Below are 15,750 nucleotides of genomic sequence, written 5' to 3'. Positions count from 1 at the left end.
AACATTTTGAAGCATAAAAAGGGTGGAAAGAATAACATAATGACCAACAACACTTACCACATGTTTTATCTGTTTTACATATTTTTAAAGAGATAACATTTTCTGGGCTATAATTGACTATAATGGTCATGTGGTGTTATTAAAACTCTTCCATCAAGTTTAGCATCATATGTTCATAATTCCAACATCTTGTAGTCCTTCTTTGTCAAAGGAATCAACTGTTTAATGGGCTTGCTTGGCAAATTTTTTTTTTTTTGTTTTTTTGTTGTTGTTGTTGTTGTTTTTGCATCTGTCCTCTTTCTTATATATTCATACTTAACTCTAGTTGAAGTGAATTTAATCCCCACTTACTCCTCCCTTTTCTGTGTTAATTTGGCCTTGAAAGCCAAATGTAACTTGGTGATTAAAAGTAGCACAGTACCTGGTACATAGTAAACAATAAATGTTACCTGTTGGGTTTGATATGACTTCTTTTTTTCTTCCCCCTCACACAGGGCATCGAGTTAGGCTTCTAGTGAATTTTTTGTTGTTGTTTTGCTAGGTTCATTTATTTTTCCTTCAGTCTTGCTTATTGACTCTCGTTTTGAGCATTCAGCCATCTAATTTCATTAGATGTAAAATGTCTCAGTATGCTATTGATCTGACTTTCTAGCAGACTAGGGGTTGGGGGTATGGTTGAGGCTATTCATTTTGATGAGCCATTGAGAAAAACTAAGTAATTAAAAAAATTCATACAGAGAAGCTATAGTTTTGTGTATTTGTTGTCTGAGAAGCCTGTATTTAATGCTATTCCCAGGACGTATAACTGTGTTATTATGCTTCTTTAATAATGTATTTCTGAAGCAGTTATCCATTCTCAGAATAGTATCTCAGTAATTTGATGGCACTAAACTTCTGAAAGAACCAAGATTATTTGTCTTGAGTTGTTAGTATGTAGAAAAAAATTAAAGTAGGTCAGTTTTAAAATGAAAACATTGGTTTCAATACATGGCTTTAACTATTTTCTTTAATGTTCTATTTAATTTTTAAAGTTAAATTTTATTTTTTGTTTGGAATAGACAATATATTTACGTGGTTCAAAGATCAAGGTAATACAAATGCACATTGTGAAGTTTTGCTCTTACATCTGACTGCTGTATTTCCCCTCTACCTGCATCACCTACATGTGTTTATTAGTTTCTTTAATCTTTTCAGATTTTCTTTATGTAGATATAAGCAAGTACGAATATATGTTCTTATTCTTACTTCTTACACAAAAAGTAGCAAATCATATAGTATTCCATACTTGATATTTTTTACTCTTTGCTCATATATCCTTGAGATCTTTCTATATCAGTATGTAGTTTCCTTATTATTACTTTTTTTTTTTTTGTAGAGCATAGTATTCCAGTGTGTAGATGGAATCCTTTGTTGATGGATACTTGGAATACTTCCAGTCTTATTATATACAGTGCTGCAAATACATATAAATATACATGTTCACACACGTGCACACATATACACACGTATTTGTATTTGTATTCTGTCATCCTGGGTTCTCCAGCTGGGGCCTAGACAAAAGGCAGATTGACAAGAGAAAAACAAAACAAGTTTATTAACACATGTATTACTCTTAGATATGGGAGCACTCAGTGATGAGTAACTTAGGGTTGATAGAACATGGGCTTACATAGTATCTTAAAAGAACAGTAAAGTTTTAGATAAGTAACAACAAAAATGACTGAGTTTCTGGGGTGGCAAATTGTGGGAAGATAAATAGATGGGTGCACTAATGGAAGTTAAGGGTTAGTTAGTAGTTATGTAGGTTTTCCTGGTGCCATCTCTGAGCTGATAGGGGTTTAGAGTTGTATCTGGTGATTAACTTCTGTCCTTCCTGGTACAGAGGGAAGAGGTGGGTACCTTTACAAATTTATGTCCTACTTTTAGGCATATGGGGAGAGGGCAGAGAGCTTTTCTTGTATGTATTTCTTCTTCATGTCCTTGAGCTCAAAAGAATCATGTGTCAAAGCAGCATATTCTGTTACCCTTCAGTACTTAGGTGTAATTTCCTGGAAATGGAATTTCTAGGTCCAGAAGGTAAATGCATAGGTTTTGTTAGGTATTGCCTCATTTCATCTCCATAAAGGTTGTTCTTTTTGTACTTCTATTATCAATATATGAGAATGCTTTTTTTCCCCAGCAGACTGTTAATCAAACTTTAGAATTTTTATGAAACATTTTGAGTTTTATTATAAACATTTTTTAAATTAATAAACTATCTTTTAGAGTGGTTTTAGGTTCATAGCAAAATTGAGCAGAAAGTACAGAGAGTTCCCATATACACCATCTCCACACAGCCAGTCTCCTCCACTATCCACAATGGTACCACAGTGGTACATTTATCACCATTAATAAACCTACGTTGACATCATCTGAAGTCTATGGTTTAATTAGAGTTTACTTTTTGTGTTGTATGACAATCTATGGGTTTTGACAAATGCATAATGACACATAGTATTGTATAGAATAGTAATGGTCATCATACACACTACCTTTATTTACTGCCCTAAAAATACTCTATGCTCTCCTTATTTATCTCTCCCTGCCCCCTAATCTGCAGCAACCACTAAACTTTTTACTGTCTCCAAAGTTTTGCCTTTTCCAGAAGGTTATGTATTTGGGATCATACATGTATTTGGAATCGGTATGTAGCCTTTTCAGATAGGTTTCTTAGTAATATGTGTTTAAGTTTCCTCCATGTCTGTATATGACTTGATAGCTTATTCCTTTGTATTGCTGAATAATATTCTATTATCTGGATGTACCACAGTTTATTTACCTATTAAAGGACATTTTTGGTTGCTTCCAAGTTTTAGCAATTATAAATAAAGATGCTGTAAACATCTATGTATGGATTTTTTTGTTAACCTAAGTTTTTAAATCCTTAGGGTGACTATCAAGGAGTGTGATTGCTGGATCATGTAAGAGTATGCTTTGTAAGAAATTGCCAACCTGTCTTCCAAAGTTGCTGTATCATTTTGCATGCCCACCAGCAGTTAATGAGAAGTTGTGTTGCTCTCTATCCTCTCCAGCATTTGATATTGTTAGTGTTTTGGATTTGGGCCATTTTACTATATGTATAGTAGTATCTCATTTTAATTTGTAATTCCCTGATGTCATAAAATGTAGGAATATCCTTTCATAGGCTTACTTGCTATCTGTATATCTTCCTTGGTGAGGTATCTGTTTAGTTCTTTTGCCTATTTTTTAATTGGGTTGTTTTTCTTATTGTTGAGTTTTAAGAGTCTTCTATATATTTTGGATAATAGTCCTTTATTAGATGTATTCTTTGCAATTATTTTCTCCCATTCTGTGGGAGAATGTAAACATTTATGCTTGAAGGTTAACCCATGTGGAAGAATACAAAATTAGAAGTGTATGGTTTTATAAATTTTCTAAGTGAAGATATTACTGGCTTCTCAATGTAGTTTTGAGAAATTTGCATTTCTCTTACCAATGTGAGCATCTTTTCATATGATTAAGGGCCATTTCTGTTTCTTTTTTTGTGAACTATCAGTTGACATCTTTTGTCCATTTTTCACTGAATTACTGGTCTTCCCCCCCACCCCCAACTAAGTCTTTAAAAATTGGGGAGATTATTTCTTTGAAGTGTGAATAAGGTGTTTCCCTGTTTTCCTTACTAGTCTTTTCACTTTGCTTTTAGTTAGTTTGTCTTGCTGTAAGAATTTTCTCAAATGGCTACATGGAATCTCTTCCTTTTTCTCAGCTCAGGATTTAGTGTTAAGTGTTACTGTCTTCTAGAATTCTTCCTGGTATCTTTTAAGGCTTTAATAAATATCTCATGTTCCCATGGTGCCTTTTGTGTATCTTTATCTTAGCATTTAATCACAATCCTTATCTCACCTGTTTTTCTATAGACTGTAAATTCTTTGAGGGCTAGGAATCTGTTTTAATCTCCTTGTGTCTCCAGTGTTTGGAGCATAAGAAGTATACAGTAAATACTAGTGTTTCGTATGAATGATTGTTTCTTCTTTGTTTCTTGAGTTTTTATGCCTTTGATTTTACGGCCATTGCTGTCTATTTAGTACTCTTCATTTGCTATTGAACCAACCGGTCTTATTCATTTGTCTTGTCATCTTGTCATTTTCTACTCTTTATTGTACTTCCTTTGAGGATTGTCTTGGAGAGACATTGACTTATTTCTGGGGCCTCTGAAAGAGAACAGATCTTTTGAGTATTTTACTTCTTTCTTCATAATTAAGATTTGTGATAATGTTTTGATGTAAACAAATGATGTCATACCTATAAGCCCTTTTCTTGATTTTTTTTTTTTTTTTTTGTGGGAGGTAGGAGACAGTGTGTTATATCTTGTTCTTTCTGTTTCTTGTTTTGTATGTTCCTACAATATAATTTCATAAAAACGTATACACAAAAATATATACAAAAAGCAAAAGGTTAGTATAACAAACTTCTACATACACCAGCTTCACGAGTTATTAACTCAGTACTTTAAGGTAAGTACTTTAACATATCATTAGAGTTGTAAAGATTCTAGAGGCTATATAATCTCCCACTCCAAAATGGCAGGGTAGTAATCCTAAACATTTGAATTTCTCTAAAGATAGGAATTTAAATGTTCTTGATGCAGTTAGTTTCTTTATTGAACAGTTGCTTTGGACACTGAGCTAAAGTGTGCTTCAGAAGAAACCCTGATTGGTTCAGTTAACGACTCTTCAACATGAAGCTTAGGTTTATTGAAGACAAAAATTATATCTTTCTTATTACTAAGCTAAAAAAAAAAAGGTTCATCCTGAAAACATATGTAATAGTACTAGTAAAAAACTGGTAGACATTATGCATCCTAAGGAGACTAAGGAAACAATTTCACTTTCTTTACTGGTTTGTCAGTGGCTACTGACAGTCTTATGAAGGACCAATGCTTAAATTAATTTTTAGTTTAAAACTTGAACACATTTTAACCACATATGGATTTTTATATATTTGATGTTAAATGGCAGTCAATAACTGAAACCTATTTGTTATGGTTACATTGCCTTTCAAGTCCCTCCTCAGAATATCTAGTAGATGCATCATTTATGAGATCTGTAAAGAGGGTCCTTTTCTATCAGAAATTCCCAATTCAGATTATTTTATTAATTTCAGAATCACTCCATAGTAGTGTATGTCAATTATGATTTTATTATTAAGTAGTCCAGGATATTTAAATGATTCCCTTTTCAGCTGTTACTGGCAATGGCTTTGAATGAAGAGTAACTTTCTCAGTAGTTTTATAAACCTTAAACTTCTTCCCCAAAATGTTCAAGTCACTTAATATTTTGAATTGCTTATACCCTAGGATGTATATCTGTACTTACCACAATGAGAATTTTATGTGGCACATACTTGGTAAATTTTTCAGAATAACTAGTGTTACACTTAGTCTGTATTTTATCATTTTCTTAAGCTTTTTTGTACAAGATGAAGACTGTTTTATTCTCATTGGTAGTTCAAAACTAGAATGTAATATTTCTCTTCTTGATTTCTGTAGAGCAGGTTGTTGCCCTGGATGCCCAAAATATCGTAGCTGTTTCATGTGGAGAAGCTCATACATTAGCACTAAATGACAAAGGCCAGGTGTATGCTTGGGGTCTCGATTCTGATGGACAGCTTGGCCTGCTAGGATCAGAGGAATGTATCAGAGTACCCAGGTAACAAAGGTGACCAAAAAGAGGTCTTTAACAATCTTTTATAATAAATTTGTTATCTAAATTATTCTGTTTACTGAGGGCCTGTAAGAGTTGACATCTAATTATTTCTCCCTTTTGAGTTCTTACGGAGTTTACTAGGTAGGTTCTTGCCTAAAATTTGGGCTAAGTGCTATTTTTTTTACATCATTTTCCCCTAAGTTATTTATGTTTGTAAAGAAAAGAGATGGGGAATATGTACTTTATTATAAATACTTTCTAAAATTTTTAAGTGGTTTAGGCTAATTTAAACTGCTGATTGTACCATCTTGAGTACCTCAGCTATTGAAATATTTATTAAATATTGGTTGGTTGCATGTTTCTTTGTCCTGTTTTTTTAGTCTTTATTGTTTTTATTGAATATAGAAGTCCCACATGCTTAGTATAAAGAATTCAGTCACTTTCCACTTTTTTACAAAGCAGTGGCTACAACTTATGTTAACCACTAATTCATCATAGGATTATTTCAAAATTAAAAAATAAATGCCTCAATAATGTTGTATTCTTAGAGATTTACATAGGGCATAGCCATTGTTTTAATATTAAACATTGTAAGAGCATGAACATGTTTAGGTAAAAATACAGAGATTTAAAGAAAGTATCCAATTTGTTTTCAATACATAAATAATACATTAACTCACGCTTTGTTTTTAAATTATACAAATTCTTGCTTCCTTAAACTCTTGTTCTTTCTTCCTAGTAATAGTTATAGGGACAAAAGAGAACTCTCCAGTGAAACAAGGTATTAAACTAATTTTAGATTTATTCTAGGTAGCATTATTTTACACACATTTAGATATTTTGTTTATGAATTTAACATTGATAATGTTTGTTTTGGTTTAAGAAGTAAGAAATAACTTACTAGGATAAGAAAATGGAACATGGGAACTAATATATTTCAGAACAGAAACTTATTGTTAGAAATGAGTTTTTTTTTTTTTAAGTAGGAAAGGTAGCGAGTTCCTTCAGTAAGCCTATAATCCCTTATGTGTATATGTTTATTGAAAAACCTAAAAGTATTGAAAATATTTGGTTTCTTCTACTTTATTAAAAGTGGGTTTTTAATTTTTTTATTTTTTGGTCTTTAACATTTTATAATTGTTCTAGTAGTGAACTGTCCTTTGAGACTTTTGGATACATCATATTCACATATTTTCTTGATTTACCTTGTAACTAAATTCCATAAAACTCCCCCAATTTCTTCCCTATTATTATTATTATTATTATTATTTTCATTCTTCTTCTTTGTCTTCTTCTCCTTCTTCTTTTAGTATTTGTTTATTTTTGAGAGAGAGATGGGGGGAGGGTCAGAGAGAGAGGGAGACACAGAATCTGAAGCAGTCCCCAGGCTCTGAGCTGTCAGCACAGAGCCAACACAAGGCCCGAACTCACAAACCACAAATTGGGAGATCATGACCTGAGCTGAAATCTCATGCTTGACCAACTGAGCTACCCAGGTGCTCCTCCCTTTATTTCTTCTGTTTTAACAATTAAATAACAAACACAACTTTCATTATGCTTTTAAACTCTTTTTTTTTTTTAATTTTTTTTTTTTTTTAACGTTTTATTTATTTTTGAGACAGAGAGAGACACAGCATGAACGAGGGAGGGGCAGAGAGAGAGGGAGACACAGAATCGGAAGCAGGCTCCAGGCTCTGGGCCATCAGCCCAGAGCCTGACGCGGGGCTCGAACTCACGGACTGCGAGATCGCGACCTGAGCTGAAGTCGGACGCTTAACCGGCTGAGCCACCCAGGCGCCCCTCATTATGCTTTTAATATCTCTTAATGATAGTGCTCTTTGGAGAAGCTTTTTTTTTTTCTTAAGCTAAATAAATTGAATTCTTTTAGTCATTTCAATTTAGATTTATTTCAGAAAATGGTAATTTGCAACCAAATGGCTATTGGCTAGGTAATAATACAAAGCATTCATAGAAACATAGTGACCTCACGTTTGTCATATCCTCTACTGCTTTTATTCCCTCCATAAATAATTGTTGTAGAATGGGATTTTTAACTTAAGATTTTAAGTTGTGTGTATTTAGGATTGAAAAGGGACTTACATGTTTGATTGTCTAAGTCAGTATTCTCAAAACCAAGATTTAGGTCCAAACTTTCTAATCTCTTTTATGTTTACTGGTTTCTTAAAATCATACTTGTATTTTTGTTGCTGTTCACTTCTCGTATAGGGGATTTCAGTCAGTAATCCGTAGATTCTTATTAAATGGAAAGAAAGGTAATTAAATATAGAATAGTTTATTATATGAGTTTATTTGAACAATGCCCTATAATAAATTATGTATTTGTGACTTTATTATTTTATGAACCTGGATAGGGACCTGAAAGAGATCTTTTGTGAGTCGTTTTGGTTTAAACTTTTATGTTTTTGTATTTGCTAAATATGTGTATTAATTTTAAGCTCTGTGTTAAGGCATTTTTCCTGTTCAACCTACTCAGTTTTCAACGGACTGATCTGATTTGTTATGATATATACATATTTTTACTGATATTTTCATGTGTGAAAGGGCAGTATTTTGTTTTGAGGCAATTCATGCTCAGAAGCTGAGTTTGTCTTTGCCAGCAATCTGTTTATCACAGGTTTACTGCAGGAATTTCACAAGCCAGTAGCATATGGGATAATGTCTGTTATTAAGCCAGTAAATAAATAACATACTCCAAACCAGTGATAGGTAAATCACACTATTGTTTCAAGCAAGAGGAGATGATAGTAATAAAGATCAAATTTAGCTGAGATATACATTCGTATGACTTGGTACTAGGGAGAGATGGCTTAGCCAACTGAGAGCTGATGTCCTCCTGCCAGCACAAATATAAAAGTCCTGTTTTAGAGCACCTTGCTAGGGAAGGATGCACCTAGCATGTGTTGACGGGTGAGGGGATCTTTTTCCCAGGGATGCTGCTTGGTTTTTTTTTTTTACCACTGAGGTTTAAAAAGTCTCCTTTACTATGGGGGCGCCTGGGTGGCTCAGTCAGTTAAGCATCTGGCTCTTGGTTTCAACTCAGGTCATGATCTCCCAGTTCATGGGTTCAAGGCCTGCATTGGGCTCTGCACTGACAGTGTGGATGGAGCCTGCTTGGGATTCTCTCTCTCCCTCTCTTTCCCTCCCTCTCTCAGTGCCCCTCCCTGCTCATGTTCGGTCTCTCTCTCTCAAAATAAATAAACTAAAAAGAAAGTCTCCTTTACTATGGCTGGAGCTAATTGCTCTAAGGTCCTTGGAGAACTGCTTAGATCAGCAAAGAGTAGCCTTGCCAAGACCTAAGACTCTGCAATAATCCTCACAAACTCTCAGTATTTATAGTCTAAATGTTCTCTTGCTATAGTTTTTCTTGATAAGCCCCCAGTGGGGCTGGCCTCTCAGCAGCTAAGCCACTGAGTTCATCCAGAGCAGATGAGATGATGACATCCTGACACAACTTACTTCATCTTTATATCACAACAACTTTACTCTTAAGAACAGTTTCATTTTTGTCATAAATAGGTTTGAAATCAAAGCAATATACGACATAGTAGAAATACATTTTTGTGAAAGACTGCCAGTGATTTTTTTTCTTTTTAAATTTTGATACCAAATCATTTTTATTTTATTTTATTTATTTTATTTTTTCTGGGAGCCAAATCATTTTTAGCTGCAAGGCCTTTTCTGTATGCTTAGAGGTATCAGCCAGCTTCATAAATTTCTCATTCATCTTGAATAAAACGTATAGAAGATCGGTGAAAACTGTATGTAAATAGATTTTTAAAAATTAGTGTTTATAATTAAAAAAAATTTTGTTTAATGTTTATTTATTTTTGAGACAGAGAGAGCATGAATGGGGGAGGGTCAGAGAGAGAGGGAGACACAGAATTGGAAGCAGGCTCCAGGCCCTGAGCTGTCAGCACAGTGCCTGATGCGGGGCTCGAACTCACGGACCGTTAGATCATGACCTGAGCCGAAGTCGGACGCTTAACCGACTGAAGCCACCCAGGCACCCCCAAAATTAGTGTTTGTAATTTTTATAAGAATGATCAGAAAAATGATGATTCACATTAGGCTGTACTTCCTTGAGAACAAAATCCACTTTTATGCTAGTAGATAAGAATATTTAAATAAAGCAACACTTTAAGATGAAAGAATGTAAAATTAATAATAGATTACATTTGGAATTTATACGACTTCAATGATCTTTTCCTACTTCTAATTTTATTTTGTTTTGAAATCACTACTTCTTGGGGAAAGACTAAAATTCTTCAATACCAATGCTGGTCTCTGATTTCTGCCTAGTTATTTTTTTTTATGTAGGACATATGTTATTGCCTTTATAAAAACGTTTTAAGCCTGATTTTACTATCTGTTAGTTTGGTATGAGTGGAAATACATATTTTTCCACACAACCTTTAGAAACATAATTGTAGGCCATAAAGTTGTAGTGTATTTTTAAAAGTTCTGTTTCTTGGACATACGCAATAAAAAGTATGACAGGGTGGTATAATATGATCCTTGTGAAAACAGCGGTTTCTGGATTATAGAAACTAATTAAAGATGTTTGACTTATCAGCTTGGTCAAAAGTAAAATTTATTTTCTTTATTTCACTCAATTTTAAACATATTTAAATTTTAGATTAAAAAGAATTTTTTTTAATGTTTATTTATTTTTGAGACAGAGAGAGACAGAGCATGAATGGGGGAGGGTCAGAGAGAGGGAGACACAGAATCTGAAACAGGCTCTAGGCTCTGAGCTGTCAGCACAGAGCCCAACACGGGGCTCTAACTCAGAGACTGCGAGATCATGACCTGAGCCGAAGTCGGCCGCTTAACCGACTGAGCCACCCAGGCGCCCCAGAAAAAGTATTTTTTAATGGTAGAGCTATGTTGATTGTTAGCGTAAATTTTTTTTTAATGTTTCTTTTCTTTTTAAAAAAAAAATTTTTTTTACATTTATTTATTTTTGAGAAACAGAGTGAGACAAAGTGTGAGTGGGGCAGGGGCAGAGAGAGAAGGAGACACAGAATCTGCAGCAGGCTCCAGGCTCTGAACAAGAGGTCAGCACAGAGCCTGATGTGGGGCTCAAACCCACAAACTGTGAAATCATGACCTGAGCTGAAGTCGGGCGCTCAGCCGACTGAGCCACTCAGGCGCCCCTTTAATGTTTATTTTTGAGAGAGTGAGTACATGAGAGCAGGAGAGGAGGAGAGAGAGAGGGAGACAGAGGATCCAAAGTGGGCTCCTGCACTGACAGCAGAGAGCCCCATGTGGGACTCGAACTCACGAATCTTGAGATCATGACCTGAGCTGAAATTGCATGCTTAACTGAGTCATCCAGGCACCCCATAAACAATAATGCCGCAGTACAGTGCAGTACAGTATCTTTCCTTGTCACTGTTGCAGACATGGCCAAAGAAATTAACATTTATGTTGTATACCAAACCTTATAATAATTTTGGAAATGCGGAAGTCACCAAGTATAAATTGCTATGCAAATTTAGAAGTTTGGGGGCAGACTTTATGAATGGTTTACTACTACAGCCTCAAAGACTTTGCAAACTCATTTATCCTTTATCAGTGTATTCATTACACACTTTTTGCCAGGCACTGTGGTAAGCGCTGGGAATTCTATGGATATAAGACACATAATTTGCCTTTACAGAGCTTATTGTTTAGCAGAGTACACTAGTAATAATTAAATGAATAAGTACACTAGTATTTAACAGTGATAAATGCTGTGAAGGAAGAAAACATAAGGTGCTATGAGAGTGTAATATTTGAAATATTTTATTTGGACTCGGTACCTGGAACAGGTTTTTAAAAACAGTTAATACATTTTAAAAAATACTTCATATAGTTCACTGGTCAGTGTATCATGTGCCTGATATTCAAAAACAGTAAAAGTGAATGTTCAATAACTTCAGCACAGTTGCACAAATCCATTTATTTTTTATTTCTGTTTTTGCATTGCTAGTGTTTGATTTTGCTAATTGCAGAAAAATGGCATTTTGCTACATTTGAAAATCTGAAGGTGCATTGGATCCTGCTAACCTACTGGATTTTGCTAATTTAGAGCAGTGCAGCCCTCAGGTTTTGTAGTTAAGAACATATATCCACTAAATAAAAATATTTTTTGTACAACAATATGGAATTAGAGTAACTCTCCTTTCTCCTGCTCAAAATTTGATTTGCTGAAGCTGCCTCCCGAAAATCATGGGTATCGACACTCTGGTCAGAACTTGCTCCGGACTCTCATATGGCAGAATCAGGTCAGGTGGCAGTATCAGGTAAAGGGAAATAAGAAACATATTATGTTTCCTTCCCCCTTTCTATCTTGAAAACATTCATTCAGGAAAAACAGAATGACTAGGAGGAGGGGAAATGCATAAAAAACACCTGGGATGATTGATGCAAAAAGTTGCTTGATTTTTGTAATGTTTTAAAAATTAGCCTTTAGGATTATGTTACATTTAAGGAAAAATCAAAAATTGGGCTCAGGGGGAAGAAACTATAAAAATATAAGGAAAAAATGCAAGATGGTAGAAATATGACTGAACGTATCAGTGATCATAATAAATGTGATGAGTAAATTTCTCTACTAAAAAATTGTTTAGTATCACTGATTTAGATGCAGAGGTAAAGGATAGCTCAAAAGGAATAGGTTTCATAATCTGTGAATTGGTAGCACCACATGATAGGAATCTCTGTTGATTCTTAAGGAGCCTTATAGACAACATGTATTAAATGAAGCCAAACACCAATTTTAGACAAATTAGTTCACGTACATTTGTTTCACAAATGTATTGCCAGGTTTCACACTTTAAGCTAAAGATTTTTTTTTAATTTTGATAAAACATCTGAATTATAAAAACACTGAGGAATACTCGAGGCATGAGCTTAGTTTACTTTGCTTAAATACTTTTTTCAAAGTGTTTTCTTATTACACCTCTTAATTTTTTCACACTAGATTTTGTTTACTGTTGTTCGCATAAATAGTTGGGTAAATTGACTTGTATAAAAATACCATGAAATAACTAGGTCAGTAGGAAACTGCTTGCACTTAGTAGGTTGTCAGTAAATGGCATTAATAAATAGTATTCAGGATCCATTTATTAAATGGAATTAACTGATTTTGATCTCTTTTTTTATTTTCTAGAAATATTAAAAGTTTGTCAGATATCCAGATAGTACAGGTTGCTTGTGGTTACTATCATTCACTTGCACTTTCTAAAGGTAAGTATTGTTTTCATTTTCTTGCCCTTTTACAGTCTTATTACATGGTACTTGAATTGAGCAGAAAGTCCTCCAACTTTGTTCTTATTCAGGATTGTCCTGGTTCTTTTTGATCTTTTTCATATCCATATACAATTTAGAATTAGCTTGCCAGTCTTCACAGGCACACATATTCTGGGATTTTGACTGGGATTAAATTGTTTCTGTAAATCAGTTTTAGGAAAATCCTTATAATATTGAATCTTTTAATTCTTGAACATGTTATGTCCCTCATTTCAATCTCCTTTTAATTTTTCTCAATAGTATTTTGTTGTTTTCTGTGGAGAGGTCTTACACATCTTCTATTAGATTTTTCCATAGATATTTGACATTTTTTTATTGTAAACAGTATCATTTCCAAATTGTTGTTGCTAGTATATAGACATGAAGTTGATTTTTGTGTCTAATTGTTCTATAGTGTGCTAAATAAATGCTAAGCCTTCATAGATGGGGAAGGTTATAACTTGCTCAGTCTCATTTAGGATCTTAGACTTTTTGTGAACAGTAACAAAGAAGGCTATAAGCATTCTCTTAGCTTTGTTTGCATTTGTTTCTTATTCATTTAACTTCTTCATATGCCAGCTAAGGATTGTGGCATGGGTTACTATGTTGGTCTTTACCATTTAAAGCATAAGTTCCAGTGGCTTCATTATTATTATTATTTAATTCATCAAATGTCTAGTGAGGCCTACTGTGAATGTAGCACTAGGCTAGAGCTGTGGGGAAATACAGGTAAGATAATACAGTTACAGACAGCATAGGGTGGCAGTGAGAGGAGCCAAAGTGACCAGAACAAATTATTTTAGGGATCATGACATGTAGTGGAGGGAGCAGATATACAAATAAATAACTAGTTTGAGGCAGAAAAAAACTGTACTATTTTGGTCAAGGTCGAAGTAAAATGCTATGTGAATGAAGAAAAAAGTGTAATTTGTTCAAATCAATAAGAGACTTGTTAACAATAAGAGACTGGGTATTTGATACAAGTCTTAAATGATGAACAAAATTTATTCAGAATTAGAGAAATGTTGAGAAGTAGCTAGAGGAAGTGTTGAGGATTGGTTAAAGAGGTAGTACCAGTAAATCAGGAAAAAAATCAGGCATAAAATCAGGAAAAGTATTTTGTGTATTTGAGTATCAGCATATAGTTTTATGTGGGTATTGTGAGAACATGAGAGACATACTGATACTTCAGTTGAGGTAATGTGTTACAAAGGCCTTAAATGCCAGTATTAAGGCATTTGCATTTCTATAGGCAGTGGGGAAGCTGGCATCTCTGTATTCTTTGTTGTTATTTTGTCAGCTCTTTTGATATTTTGGTAGGTAGATCCCAAATAAATTTAAACCCAAAGGTTTTACTGATGAGGAGGGCAGTTCTGCCTTGACTTACAGGGATTCTTTTGCCTTGTTCAGCTTCATGGCTTTAGCAGTATTTTACTCATTTAATGATTTTCTTTTTTTTTGATCACTCATTATGAACTAGGCACTTTAGAGTGTACAATGTGTAGGGGTAAGCAGTACACTACTAGCTGGTACCTAATGGTACGGTCATATTCACATAAATTACAATATAATTATGTACTGTGAAAAGGGACTGTAAAGAAAAAAGTTTAGGATTATTTAAAACATGTAGCAGGGGACTAAACTTAATATGGGCCACCAGGGAAACCTGCTTCCTTCTGGGAGAGAGTAGAAGTGAACTAGACAAAGATGAGGGGAAGGTCTACACAGAGAGAACTGTAAGCGTGTGAGAAGTGAGCATTGGAGAATGTAAAGGAAGACGAGTGTCACTAGAGTAGAGTGAGTGAGGGAAGAGACTGATATGAAAGGAGCTTGGAAACAGGTAGATTATGTAGAACATTACTTTTAACGTTGTTAAAAGTGCTTATCCCAGTACCAGTGGGAAGGCACTGCTCTATTTTTTTCAGGTGAGCAACATTATCAAATCTATATTTTAATAATACCTCTATGTATATATACACATGTCTGCTAGTATGTGCATAGTATATTTCTGGAAGTACATACCAGTAATTGGTAAGAGTGGTTGTCTCTTGGGAGAGGACCTGGGGGTCTAATTTTTAGAGGGAAACTTATTTTTAAGTGTATACTATTTTATCGTGTGAATTTTGAAAACAATTATTAGTGCCACTTAATAAGAATAAATAAAAAGATGTCTAAAGTTGCAAAACAGGGTGGCAATTGGGGGAGCAAAAGTGACAAGTAGAATCAGGTGAGATGGTGAGGAGTGGATCTATGTGCCATATTTTTCTTTAGTAGGAAAACTGTGGTGGTATGTGATAGATTGATAACAATCTGTGTATAAGGTAAGAGAAGAGTTAAGGATGACTCTCCATGTTTATGGGTTGTGTTACTGACTCAGTTATAATATCACATACTGAGATGGAGAACACTGGGAATAGGTCCACATATGGGAGGTGAAGGGGGGTCATAAATTGTTTGGAACACACTGAGCTGGGGGTGCCTTTGTAATATCCAAGTGTAGATACCACATAAGCATTGGATACATGGGTTTATTGCTTATAAGAGAGGTCTGGTCTAGTGATAAAATTTTGAATGTGATCAGCATATAATAACTGAAGAGTTGGTTGAGTGCCTCTTGGGATAAACCAAAGAATAAAAGTGAGACTTGAGGAATATTAAAAAGAGGTGGTTCTATCATAAGGAATGTAAGGAAATGAGACTAGACTACCCTCAGTTATGTGACTTACCCATTTATTAGTAAAGTTGGTCA

The 15,750-nt window shown here is 34.4% G+C and overlaps 1 protein-coding gene across 9 annotated transcripts in view; it reads left to right on the top strand.

The window, feature by feature from the left end:
* The window catches only part of HERC4 (HECT and RLD domain containing E3 ubiquitin protein ligase 4), a 136,110-nt gene that overhangs the window by 22,274 nt on the left and 98,086 nt on the right, over positions 1-15,750 (top strand). For 5 of the 9 annotated variants that reach the window (XM_049645114.1, XM_049645116.1, XM_049645115.1 and 2 more), the window contains 4 exons: positions 5,549-5,708; positions 6,445-6,486; positions 11,924-11,995; positions 12,883-12,959. In XM_049645114.1, the coding sequence (XP_049501071.1) occupies positions 5,549-5,708; positions 6,445-6,486; positions 11,924-11,995; positions 12,883-12,959 (351 nt within the window). The remainder of the gene's footprint in view (positions 1-5,548; positions 5,709-6,444; positions 6,487-11,923; positions 11,996-12,882; positions 12,960-15,750) is intronic. The other 4 variants (XM_049645119.1, XM_049645120.1, XM_049645117.1 and 1 more) reach the window with 3 other exon arrangements.

The sequence above is a fragment of the Panthera uncia genome, chromosome D2, assembly GCF_023721935.1.
Source record: "Panthera uncia isolate 11264 chromosome D2, Puncia_PCG_1.0, whole genome shotgun sequence".
In the NCBI taxonomy this organism is placed as follows: Eukaryota; Metazoa; Chordata; class Mammalia; order Carnivora; family Felidae; genus Panthera; species Panthera uncia.
The sequence above is the reverse complement of the archived record's forward strand: the minus strand, read 5'-3'. Positions and strand labels throughout refer to the sequence as shown.